At 55.2% G+C, this 12,665-nt stretch overlaps 2 protein-coding genes across 2 annotated transcripts; one reads left to right on the forward strand and one right to left on the reverse strand.

The window, feature by feature from the left end:
• The first annotated feature begins 1,923 nt into the window (after positions 1-1,923).
• TRIM72 (tripartite motif containing 72, E3 ubiquitin protein ligase) lies at positions 1,924-8,338 on the forward strand. Its single transcript, XM_012660209.1, has 6 exons — positions 1,924-2,313; positions 5,154-5,249; positions 5,357-5,587; positions 6,026-6,048; positions 6,783-6,901; positions 7,764-8,338. The coding sequence occupies exons 1-6, from the start codon at positions 1,924-1,926 to the stop codon at positions 8,336-8,338; spliced, it is 1,434 nt and encodes a 477-aa protein (XP_012515663.1).
• PYDC1 (PYD (pyrin domain) containing 1) lies at positions 3,906-4,175 on the reverse strand. The gene has a single exon (XM_012660211.1). The coding sequence runs from the start codon at positions 4,173-4,175 to the stop codon at positions 3,906-3,908; it is 270 nt and encodes an 89-aa protein (XP_012515665.1).
• Positions 8,339-12,665: the final 4,327 nt, after the last annotated feature.

A 12,665-nucleotide genomic window follows, 5' to 3' on the forward strand; every position in this document is an offset into this window, starting at 1 on the left:
TCGTGTGCACATTTGGGATAAAATTAATAAAAATGGATATTAAAAACCTAAGAGAGAGGCAGAGAGAGTCTCCAAAGGAGAGATTAAGAGACTGAAACAGAAATAAAAACTCAGAGAGAGAGAGAGAATGGTTGAGAGGGGAATGGACAAAACAGATAAGGGCCTAGGGAAGAGGCCAGATGAGAGGCACTGAGTCTGTGCGTTTATTCATTCATTGAGTATTTACTGAGCATCTACTATGTGCCATGCACTTTATTCAAAACTGGAGATGAGCAGTGAGCAAAATTTATATTCTGGTGGGAGGAGACAGACAATAAACCAACAAGCAAGTGAAATGTATTGCATGTCAGATGGTGATAAATGTTATGGAGAAAAATAAAGCCAGGAGGGAAGATGTTGGGGAGATAGGAGACTTAAAATAGAGCGTTAGGAGAGGCCTCAGTGAAAAGGTGATATTGAGTAATGATCTGAGGAAGGGAGGGGAGAGAGCCAGGCGATAGCAGGGTTTGAAAGAGTGTTCCAGGTACAGGGGATGGCAAATGCAAAGTCCCTGAAGCTGCAGACAGCAAGGGGATGGGGAGAGAAGCAGGTCAGCGTGATGAATGAGCTCAAATCGGGTAGTGCCTTGTGGGCCACAGTGAGGACTTTGGCTTTTGTTCTAAATGAAATTTCAACTGAGATATGAAAAATAAGCATACAGGAAGACCTGAGGCTCCCAGAGCAGAACTGAGTCCTTAGCTGCACGCTCTGGATTCGGTTCATTCATTTATTCAACTCTCTCTCTATCATTCACTCTCTAAGCATTTAGGGAGGCCTACTTTACCCCAGGGCTTGTGCTGGACACTGGAGAGACTGACATGGAAAATACCCTCCTCTCGGATCTGGAAGAAGAAAACTTTTCAGGGTGGGGTGAGATTCTGCCCTCCTGTAGGTTGGGATAATACTGTCAGTGTGACTTTGATGAGCCTTAAGCTTGGGGACTGAGTGGGTGACAAGCTGGGGAGCGGCCACAGGCAAGGAGGAAGGAAGCCTGAGAGTGTGGAGGCTGGCATGGGGGAGAAAGGGGAGACCATTCTCCTCCCCAATTTTCTGTCTTTTCTATGCTGTGAGAGGCCCTGTCTCCCTGCTGGTTCTGAGCTCTTGCTCCAGGCTGAGTAGCGGAGAGGACAGTGGATGGGCCAGGACAGGTGGCCCTGACATGTGATGCCTGCCCGTTGACTACTCAGCCCTCACTTTTAGAACAGTTTCCAGAAGTGATGGGAGGGGAGGGGCAGGACAGCTAAATATAGTCCTGGGGCCATAGCTCATTCTGGGAGGTCTGTTCACTCGCTGTGTGCCCATCACGTGTGGTGTCCGCTGCCAGCTGCTCCTGAGTCCCCTGTCATTCCTCTGAGCTTGCCGCTTGCTTGTTGCTTGTCTTTGTGCACAGCTCTGACCGCTCTACGGTTAGGCCTGACCCATCTGGTCCTCCTGGGAGTCTCTTTTGGCCTAAGATCTCCAACCAGACTTGTGAGTTCTATGGGCTGGAGATATGGGGGACAGTGGGCTGGGGAGTCTGGAGAGGTGGGTGGGAGGAGGGCTGGGGGTGGGGGCTCTGGAGAATTTGGGGCTGGAGCTGAGGCCAAGGCCTGGGTTAGAGGCTGAGGCCTGGGGTTAACACAGGGGCAAGGACAGCAAGTAAGATTGTTTGGAACCTAGGCTTGTGTTTAGGGACTGGAGTTGACAAGGGCCCTGATAGGGCATATTTTGGGGGGTGGGGCTAAGAACTGTAGTTGAGGCTGCCCTTGGGCCTGAGACTGAGTTTCCCTTCCGCTTGGCCAGAATCAGAGTCCCTTCTACTATGGGATGTGAGGTCTTTATAGGCTGGGGTTGGGGTGGCCCGCTCGGCCTCCCTGATCGACTCCTCTTCCACCCAGGCCTGCTATGTCGGCTGCGCCCGGCCTCCTGCACCAGGAGCTGTCCTGCCCGCTGTGCCTGCAGCTGTTCGACGCGCCTGTGACGGCCGAATGTGGCCACAGTTTCTGCCGTGCCTGCCTTGGCCGCGTGGCAGGGGAGCCAGCAGCGGATGGCACTGTACCCTGCCCCTGCTGCCAGGCACCCACGCGGCCTCAGGCACTCAGCACCAACCTGCAGCTGGCGCGCCTGGTGGAGGGGCTGGCGCAGGTGCCGCAGGGCCACTGCGAAGAGCACCTAGACCCGCTGAGCATCTACTGCGAGCAGGACCGCGCGCTTGTGTGCGGCGTGTGCGCCTCGCTCGGTTCCCACCGTGGCCACCGCCTGCTGCCCGCCGCCGAGGCCCACGCGCGCCTCAAGGTGCGGCACCCGGCGAGGGTCGGGGTCCGATGGGATTGTTGGACGGGGCGGGGCCCGGCCAATCAGGAGGTAGTTGCACTAACTTGGATTCCGAGCTCCAGAGCCCCACGGGCACTTGGAGTTGCGGGGAAAGAGTGCGGGACGAGGCAGTCAGGGAGGAGGGTTCTGAGGAGCTGAAGGCGGAGCCTGGCCAAGAGGCAAGCCTGGAAGAGCCACGCGTGGTCGGGTCCTGGAGGGGGCGGTGCTACGCAAACCTAGACTTCGGGTCCTCAGCCCCTGGCGGCACGGAGATGTGGGGGGCGGAGCCACAGGGCTGAGTCTGACGATCTGGGGGCGGAGCCTGGCGGAAACAGAATTGACTCGGCCCCCGCCGCCCACCGGGACTGGGCGGTCCCGTCGAGCGGGCACGTCTGCGCTGCATAGGCCCGCGTTAGATTAGGGGCGCGGAGCCCCGGGGTGGCCACCGGCCGGGGCGGAGCTGTCGGCCTGTGCACAGCTGCTCAGCTGAGGCCCGCGCGCCGCCAAAGCTGCCGAACTGGCGCGGGCCTGACGTTCGCCAAGTGGGGCTTGATGGAAAGGGAGGCGGGAAGGGCTAGGCACGCGGGGGCCTGCTCCTCTGTGTTCAGGCCCAGGGTGGCACCGAGACCCCAGTCCAGGCTGTTTTTCTGGTTAGAGCTGGAGGTCCTGAAGGCCTGGAGAGCCCACACACAGTTGTGCGCGCCCCGAGGTTTGCAATGGCCATGAGCGCCCAGCAAAGACGCTCACACTCAGACATAGACGAATGGTCTGAGACTCTGGCACACACTGGCTAGTACATGTCATACGTGTGGCAAATCACACGCATGTGGCTACAGGCGGATATGTGTCCACACAGCCCCAGGAAGGTCAGTCATGAAGTATTTATTGGGCTGTGGAAAAATAAACGACAGGAGTAGGGGCGCGAGGAGGCGGGGTCTGGCGGTGCGGAGGGTCCTCGGTTCCCGCGGTGGGACGCAGCCCTTGTCCTCTGCCACAGGTGCGTGCAGCGCGGGGTTCATTACAGTTGCGCTGCTTTTCTCCTTGGCCCCCAGTCTCCTAGAGGTGGAGACCACGGTCCTCTAGCAGGGATTGGAGGCTCTCAGACTTCCCCAGGGACCCAGGCTCACAGTCCCTACTGCTCCTGCCTTGCTCTGTCTGGCCCACTCCTGGCTGGTGGTCTCCTCGCCCAGGGCAGGAACCGCCTCCGCCCGGGAGCCCTCCCTGCCCAGGCTCACCTCCGCTGATGACTTCAGAACTCCCAACCTCACCTGTCTTACCTGAGAAGAGAGAACAGAACCCGTGCAATGGAACAGGGAGGCAGGCGTCCCAGGAGACTTGAAGGGGGGCAGGTGGGGCGAGATACAGCCCGCGAGGGTCCGCGTCAGCCCAGCTCTAAGCCACAGGTAGGGGCTGGCCAGAGTTCTGAAGGGGAGACCCCAGGAAAGAGCCTGAAGGACAAGGGGGACAGGAAGGCTCTGGGAGGGACCTGGGTCCTTGGCGAGAGAGATGAGTTGGGTCTGGCGCTCCAGTACCAGACTTGGAGTGGTCGAATGGGACCCGCTGGCGCTGGGGACTCACGCGGCCCCTTGAAGCCGTGCCGCTTTCTCTTGCATGCCCACGTCGAGCAGCACGACCGCCGTGAGCTCGGCGGCGTAGTAGTCCTCGCAGTAGAAGGCGACCAGCTTGTCGGTGAGGTCCACGGCGTCGAGCGGCCCGAGCGCCCCGCGCGGGACGTTCCGAAAGCCCTGGCGCAGCTGCACCGACCCCAGCTTCAGCTTGAACTTGAGCTCATCCGCTGTCAGGTTCTCCAGTGCCTCCCGGATGGCGTCGCGCTTCTTTCTCATGGCTCAGCCCGGCACCTCTAAACCTCCAAGGGCTCCGCTGTGAGCCACCAGTCCCGCCCCGGGGCTGCCGCCCGCCCGGGAGGACGACCTGGGGAGGAGACTGATCTGGCAGCCCGCCAGGGAAGCCCATGGTCCAACCCTGAGGCTCCTGCTAGGCTGGGACTCCTCTGCAAACACCGCCAGGGCTTCCCCTCCTTTCCCTGGAGGAGTGTGTGTTGGGGGGAGGTGCCAATTTGCTGAGGCTGAGATTACTGTTGCCATTCTGTAGAGGAGGAAACTGAGGTTGGAAGCCAGAACGACAGGAATGGAGCTGTCTGATTCCAGGGCCATGCATTTTCCAGCAAAGAAGTGGCTTTGGCAGGAGCTATTAGGAACTCCCCTATACTTGCATTTCAGGAATCACAAACTGACAGGACTTGGTGGGATCCAGCCACAGATGTGATTGGTTGGTGGATGCAAGGGACACTTTTATTAAATTGCCTGCCCCCAGAGGCCATGGGTGGGCGGAGGCTGACTGGGGGACAGGCCGACTCAGGCTGGTGTTCTGCTTTTAAGTAAGGGGTGAAGCCCAGGAGTAGGAGGAGGTTGCATTTCTTCTTTCACACATTCCCCGCTCACCCCCTGAAAACTTCTGTGTACCAAGCTCTGTACCGGCCTGTCTGGTAGGGGAGACCAAACCACACTTGTGTTTGTCATTCTCACAAAGACCTGTGCTGAGGGCCTGACTGCTGAGGGGATGGGATCAGGGAAGGCCAGGACAGGAGGAGTTAACAAAGTGGACAATGGCAGGGGAAGGCGCCAGGCTCAGGAGCAGTACTGGCCAGGGCCTAGAGGCACGCAGCTGGGTTTGGGGATGGGAAGATGGCTGGAGGAGGACCCGACACTGAGGCCGAGCTACAGAGCGCAGGTTCAGTGTGGGAGGTGTGGGTTCGGCAGGGGGGCGGCATCCCCATGACTTCTCCATGCTCTGCCCCCCAGACGCAGCTGCCGCAGCAGAAGATGCAGCTGCAGGAGGCGTGCATGCGCAAGGAGAAGAGCGTGGCTGTGCTGGAGCATCAGCTTGTGGAGGTGGAGGTGAGGAGCTCAGCATGGTGGAGCCTGGGGACTGGGGGGGTGGGCAGGTACGGGGTCCCCAGCCAAATGCTTTTGTCTGTTTGTCCCCTTCCCCGTGCTCCCTGCAGGAGACAGTGCGTCAGTTCCGGGGAGCTGTGGGGGAGCAGCTGGGCAAGATGCGGGTGTTCCTGGCTTCATTGGAGGGCTCTTTGGACCGCGAGGCAGAACGTGTGCGGAACGAGGCAGGGGTCGCCTTGCGGCGGGAGCTGGGGAGCCTGAATTCTTACCTGGAGCAGCTGCGGCAGATGGAAAAGGTGCTGGAGGAGGTGGCCGACAAGCCACAGACTGAGTTCCTCATGGTGAGCACTGAATGACCTACCCTCCCACCCCTCGGCCATAGCTCAAGCCCCAGAGACCTCATCCCATTGTCAGTCAGGGAACCTGGGGTCACACATCCAGGAGAGGTGGGCCTCAGGACTGCTATGTAGTTGTTTAGGTTGGGCACTGCACAAGGACACTGCATTAGGTGGGCACCATTTATATCATAGACATTGTAGGTATGTATATTTATTAGGACAATCTTTGAGCAGATAGAGTTGGAGTTTCTTGGGGAGAGGGCACCTTTTTCTAATTCACATACAGGTAAAAGGCTAGAGGTGGGCTTGAGTTCTGGGTTTTTGTCTTTTCTGATTCTTCCTGAGCCCACACTCAGCATTTCTGGTTGTCTACTCTACCCTCAGAAATCCCCCGCGTCCCCCTCCCTGCCTCACCTCCATTCTCTTTTTTTCTTTCTCTAGAAATACTGTCTGGTGACCAGCAGGTGAGATCGACCTGGCCCTGCCCCTTTGCCCAACTTGCCCTGGTCTTCCAGGGACACCAGCTGGCTCTCCCCCTGCTCACGATGTGCCTGCACACCCCAGTTCAGTCCACTGCCATTTCCCTGCTTGGGCACAGTGTTGTACACTGGTCTTTGTCCCCCGGGACCTCCTAGCCTGGCATAGTGAGACAGACGTGGGCAAGGGACACGGGCATCACTGTGTGCTCGGTGCAGCTGTGGAGGGAAAGGGCTGGCCAGGGAAGGGTTCCCAGGGGAGTGGACATCTGAGCTGGACCCTGGAGGAATGATGAGGAGCTGGCTAGGTAGAGTTGGGAGAAGAGCACTGCGGGCAGGACGAACGGCCGAGGCTGAAGGGGAAGAGAAGGTGAAGCTGGTGTGGGAGGTGGGGTAGGCTGGGGGGGCCGAAGAGCTTGGACCTTATCCCGACAGAAGGATATTTTTAAAAACCCTGTGGTAAAACATAGAGAACACAAAGTTGACCATTGTAAGCATTTTTAATTGTACATTTTACAATGGCATTAAGTACATTCACATGTGACCGCCACCACCATCCATCTCCAGAACTTTTCATCTTCCCAAACTGAAACTCCAAAGGAAGTTTTAAGTAGGGGTGTGATGTGCGGAGATCCTGGCATCCATCCCTCCAGCCCCTGTCCTCCTGTCCTCGGGGTACTTCCTCTTGCCCTCTCCTCACAGACTCCCCTCCTGCTCCCCAGGCTACAGAAGATCCTGGCGGAGTCACCACCGCCCGCCCGTCTGGACATCCAGCTGCCTATCATCTCAGATGACTTCAAATTCCAGGTGTGGAGGAAGATGTTCCGGGCTCTGATGCCAGGTACTAGGAGGGCTGACTCTGGGCTTGTGTGTGGCAGGCCCCAGCCACACGTAGAGAGGCCTCCCGATCCCAACTGGGAAAGTCATCCCATTGCCCCTTTACCTCTGGGGTTCCAACCCGCCCCCTGCAGCTCGCTAACCTGTGTTGGGAGGAGAACCTTTGAGGGCACGGGATTTACAGTGTGTGACCGACTCGGAGGCTGCTGCTGCTGCTGGCAGCGTGGGAGGCGGGGGTCTGGGTTTGAGCCGCTGCCTTCCTGTGTGATCCTGGGCCAGGCCCTGCCCCTCTCTAGACAGTGGAGATGATAATTCTTGCTCACTGGGGGCTGAGGATCTACAGAGCCCTTCAAACCCCAGGAACTGGCCTGGGGCAGACACTGAGGCTGGTGCCCTGTGGCTGGGGAGGCCCAAGGGCTCAGCCTCCTCTCCCAAGAGCTGGAGCGCATCGAGCTGCTGTAGTTACAGAGCTCCAGGACATACACACATGGCTAGTGCTGCCCTTATGGCCTGGGGGAGGTGGGGATGGAGAGACCCCCATTTTATTCAAGAGGAAACTGAGGCCCGGAGACTGGGTCAAGACTGCCTGAGGACCAGGCTTTCTGACCTTGGGCCTTGGGCCTTTTCTGGGCCTCAGATGGTGAGTCACAGGCTTTGTATCAATGTAGTCCTGCCGGCAGCTCTGGAGGCAGGCAGTCATGGCCTCATGCTGCAGCTGAGCAAACGGAAGCTCACCCGTGAGCGGAGGGGCTCACCTCCCAGAGGTGCTGGCAGGAATAGAGGAGGCAAAGCTGGCCCTTAAGTTGGTTGGAAGAAGGCTCGAGGGAGGCAGAGACACAGGAGCCTCACCCTTGTCTCTCTGGCAGCGCTGGAGGAGCTGACCTTTGACCCGAGCTCAGCGCATCCCAGCCTGGTCCTGTCTTCCTCCGGCCGCCGCGTGGAGTGCTCGGAGCAGAAGGCGCCGCCAGCCGGAGAGGACCCGCGCCAGTTTGACAAGGCGGTGGCGGTGGTGGCGCATCAGCTGCTCTCCGACGGCGAGCACTACTGGGAGGTGGAGGTGGGCGACAAGCCACGCTGGGCACTCGGCGTGATCACGGCGGAGGCGCCCCGCCGCGGCCGGCTGCACCCGGTGCCCTCGCAGGGGCTCTGGCTGCTCGGGCTGCGCGACGCCAAGACCCTGGAGGCGCACGTCGAGGCCAAGGAGCCGCGCGCGCTGCGCACCCCCGAGAAGCGGCCGTCCCGCATCGGCCTCTACCTGAGCTTCCGCGACGGCGTGCTCTCTTTCTACGACGCCAGCGACGCCGACGCGCTCGTGTTGCTCTTTGCCTTCCACGAGCGACTGCCCGGGCCGGTGTACCCCTTCTTCGACGTGTGCTGGCACGATAAGGGCAAGAACGCTCAGCCGCTGGTGCTCGTGGGGCCGGATGGGGAGGAGGCCTGAGCCGCTGTGCCGGGCGGGGCAGGGGCGGGGTCCTGCCGGCTGGGGGCTTGGGTCTCCTTGGTCAGGCCAGGAGGGAGACGGGTGGGGGGTGGTGGACAGGGCTGAAGACAGGTCCTAGAGGGCTGGGGACGGGGGTCTTTCAGAGTTCTGAGATGTGGGGGGCTTGGCATGGACAACTCTTCGGGGAGGGGCTGGGGGGACGTCGGGAACAGGATCCGATGGTGAAGGGAGATCTGAAGTCGGGTCAGTGAGGAAATGTGAGTCTGGGAACCAGGAGGCTGGAGGGTTCCAGGGAGAAACTGAGGTTGAGGGGGGAGGGACAGGGCCAGGTTGGGGAGGATGGGGGAGGAGCTTGTAGCGTGAGGGCCCCTGCAGCGCTCTCCTGGAGGCCTTAGGGCAGGGGCGGCAGTCCCCCCTTACCCAGAGGCCTTCCCCTTCGTGGTTCTCCGACTTGAGCTTGCATCAAAATCACCTTTTAAAAGCACAGATTGCTGAGTTTCTCATTCAGTAGGTCTAGGGCAGGTAAAAAGTGTGCATTTCTAACACGGTCCCAGGTGATGCGGATGCTGCTGGTCACAAGGGTATCACAAGGGAGGACTGGGGACCTAGAGCACCCCGTTGGTTTACTCAGCTTTCAGGGTAGGTCGAGGCATACATAGATCCAATATATGTTCTTCCGCTCAACAGACATTTAAAAACTGCCAGAGCCTGTGCTGGGTGAATAAACCAACTCTCAACTTATTTCCTTTTGCTTCTGGGATATGTTTACTGAGTGTCTTGAACACTGAGGAAATCCCTCAAGTTGCCAACCAAGAGAAAGAGCCTGATGCGAGCCCCACTCTGGACCCTGCTGCTTGTGGGGAGCAGAAGGCTCCCCACTACATCTCCCAGCATGGGCCCTCCCTGATTATTTGCTGGTTCATACTTTCTTTGGTTTTAGCTGAAAGGCCCATTTCTTGGGCTCTGGAGTAACCACTGAGGCCCAGAGTGAGAGTCTCTCTTCCCTGGAGGGGGAGCCTTCAGGCAGGCGGGCCCCTGGCAGCTGCTACCAGTATGGGGTTTCCTTGGGGGATGGTGGAGATGGGACTGAAAGGGTGAAAGGAAGGTTGTGGGTGGGGTAAGAGAGGCCTAAAGATCTGGCCCAGGAGGGGACCCCTGGATGTGTCTCCCAGGGTGTGTCTGTTGGGCCCTGGCTTTGGGAGATAGAAGAGAGAATTAATTTTGGAAGCTCTTTCATGCTAGGAAATAAAACTATAAAATAAAAAGTTTGTTTGGTTGTTAAATCCAATCCCATTAATAAAAACTATTATATTCTGACTCCTTCCTCATTAAATCTTCATGAAGAGACAAATGCCGTATTGCTGGGCAGTAGCCTCCTAATTGCCCTCTTAGCCTTCAGTCTTGGCCCATGTAATCTTTCTTTTTAAATTTTATTTTATTTTATTTTTTTTAGAGACAGGGTCTCGCTCTGTTACTCAGGCTGGAGTGCAGTGGCTCAACTGTAGCTCATCGAAACCTCAAACTCCTGGGCTCAGGCGATCCTCCTGCCTCAGCCTCCTGAGTAGCTGGGACTACAGGTGCGCACCACAACGCCCGGCTAATTTTTCTATTTTTTATAGAGACGGTGTCTTGCTCTTGCTCAGCTTGGTCTGGAACTCCTGGCCTCAAGCAATCCTCCTGCCTTGGCCTCCGAAAGTGCTAGGATTATAGGTGTGAGCCACCTCACGTGGCCTCACCTTGCATTTCTATATTACAGAGACGGCTTCTTTCCTTAAACCTCAGGAACCAGCCTCTGCTAGCTTCAAACTTTGCTTCTGCAGTTTCCTCACCTCCCTCAGCCTTCATGGAACTGAAGGGAGTTATGGCCTTGGTCCGGATTAAGCTTTGGCTTAAGGGAATGTGGTGGCTGTTTGATCTATCCAGACCACTGAAACTTTCCCCATATCAGCAATAAGGCTGTTTTGCTTTCTTATCATTCATGTATTCACTAGAGTAGCACTTTTAATTTCCTTGAAGAACTTTTTCTGTGCATTCACAACTTGGCTAACTGGCACAAGACACCTCGCTTTCGGCTTGTCTTGGCTTTCGATATGCCTTTCTCATGAAGCTTAATCATTTCTAGCATTTGATGTGACTCTTCCTCTCACTTGAACACTTAGAGGCCATTGTAGGGTTAGTAATTGGCCTAATTTCAATATTGTTGTGTCTCGGGGAATATGAAGCCCAAGGAGAAGGAGGGACACGGGGGAACAGCTGGTCAGTGGAGCAGTCAGATGACACACAATGTTTATCAATTAAGTTCACCAGCTTATGTGAGTGTGGTTTGTGGCCCCCCAAAACAATTACACTAGTAACATCAAAGAGCATTGATCACAGGTTACGTGACATATATAATAATAATCAAAAAGTGTGAAATATTGTGAGAATTTCCAAACTGTGACGCAGAGACACATGTGGTTGGAAAAATGGTGCCAATAGACTTGTTCAACTCAGGGTTGCAGCAAACCTTCAATTTGTAGGAAATGCAATATCTGTGAAGTGCAATAAAGCAAAGTGTAATATAGCGAGATGTGCCTGCACTTAACAATATCTTATACCTTATGACAGATAAGGGGAAAGTTCTCTTTGACCATCCCCCCTAATCATGATTATTTCTCTTCCTTCCTGATCAGAAATAATCCTGGTTGTCAGTTTAGTGAATAGTTTTCCATGACTTTCTGTATATATTTATATATATGTCCCACAGAAAACATATAATACTGTATTTTTTCCTGCATAAATGATGTCATACTCTACTTGAGTATGTCATATTATTCTACATATTCTGCAACGTGCTTTTTTCACTCAGCCATGTGGTCAAGAGATCTGTTACCACATGGAGTGTGTCCTTTTTAATGGCTGTGTAGTACTCCACTGCATGGATATGTCATTGCTTGTTTAATAATTTCCCAATTAATTAGCATTTGTTTCTAATTTTTATGAGTACAAACGCTGCTGCAAAGAATATCCTTGTACATGCCTGTGTATGTACATGTGCAAGGATTTCTCTAGGGTGGGTACTGAGTGGTGGGGTTTCTGTGTCCTAGGGTTTGCACCTTTAAAATTTTAATAGTGATACCAGTTCCTTAGAGTGGTTGGACATGAAGAGTTACAAAAGGAAACTCCATCTTTTATCACTGATTTCAGCCACGTTCTGGAGGATTGCATAGCTTTTTGGTCATTTTCAGCTATAAAGACAATGTCATTTTCAGGTATGAAAAAAGTCCAGCATAATTCAAAATTTAACATCACACCCAATTTGAAGTGACCTGATGTAGAAAAGGGAGGGGGATCTTGTCTTTTTTTTTTTTTTTTGAGGCAGAGTCTCACTCTGTTGCCCAGAGTAGAGTGCCATGGCGTCAGCCTAGCTCACAGCAACCTCAAACTCCTGGGCTCAAGCGATCCTCCTGCCTCAGCCTCCCAAGTAGCTGGGACTACAGGCATGCACCACCATGCCTGGCTAATTTTTTCTATATAGATTTTTAGTTGTCCAAATAATTTCTTTCTATTTTTAGTAGAGACAGGGTCTCACTCTTGCTCAGGCTGGTCTCGAACTCCTGACCTTGAGCAATCCACTCGCCTCAGCCTCCCAGAGTGCTAGGATTACAGGCATGAGCCACCGCGCCCGGCCAGGATCTTGTCTTTTACTCTCTTTTTGATCCACCCCCTTCTGCAGAACCCTCCCCATTCCTCTCTGCTGGCTCCTTCAAGGCCAAGGGTAATCCGAGGAAAAGGGGCAGAGCAACACATGATTGGCGTGGCTAGGATCTGGGACCCCTGTCTTGTGCTCTTATGGGAGGTGGTGTTGGGATCTTGAGAGATGATGTAGGTAGACACTCTCTGGTCAACCTCTTTGATAACTCCTCAGCCCCTGCCCTGCCCCCTCCTCCTCCGGAAGTTGCATTTCCTGCAGCCTCTCACTTCCCCATCCCCTTGCCAAGGCAGGCAGCTATTTTGGGCAGGGGTCATCACACCACCTTGAGCCTGCTCCTTGTGTGGGCATTCATTTGGCCTAGGGTGCCTCATATATTCTTTTTTTTTTTTTTTTTTTGAGACAGAGTTGCCTGGGGTAGAGTGCAGTGGCGTAAGCCTAGCTCACAGCAACCTCAAACTCCTGGGCTCAAGCGATCCTTCTGCCTCGGCCTCCCGAGTAGCTGGGACTACAGGCCTGTGCCACCATGCCCAGCTAATATTATTTTCTCTATATTTTTAGTTGTCCTATTAATTTCTTTCTATTTTTAATAGAAACAGGGTCTTGCTCTTGCTCAGGCTGGTCTCGAACTCCTGA

Source organism: Propithecus coquereli, unplaced genomic scaffold (assembly GCF_000956105.1).
Source record: "Propithecus coquereli isolate 6110/MARCELLA unplaced genomic scaffold, Pcoq_1.0 Scaffold66, whole genome shotgun sequence".
Taxonomy (NCBI): domain Eukaryota; kingdom Metazoa; phylum Chordata; class Mammalia; order Primates; family Indriidae; genus Propithecus; species Propithecus coquereli.

Bases quoted from the DNA above. Each gene is read 5' to 3' on its own strand.
- TRIM72 (XM_012660209.1), top strand. From the start codon at position 1,924: ATGTCGGCTGCGCCCGGCCTCCTGCACCAGGAGCTGTCCTGCCCGCTG. The intron at 6,049-6,782 runs GTGAGATCGACC...CCTGCTCCCCAG, and splicing joins TACTGTCTGGTGACCAGCAG to GCTACAGAAGATCCTGGCGG. The intron at 6,902-7,763 runs GTACTAGGAGGG...TCTCTCTGGCAG, and splicing joins GTTCCGGGCTCTGATGCCAG to CGCTGGAGGAGCTGACCTTT.
- PYDC1 (XM_012660211.1), bottom strand. From the start codon at position 4,175: ATGAGAAAGAAGCGCGACGCCATCCGGGAGGCACTGGAGAACCTGACA.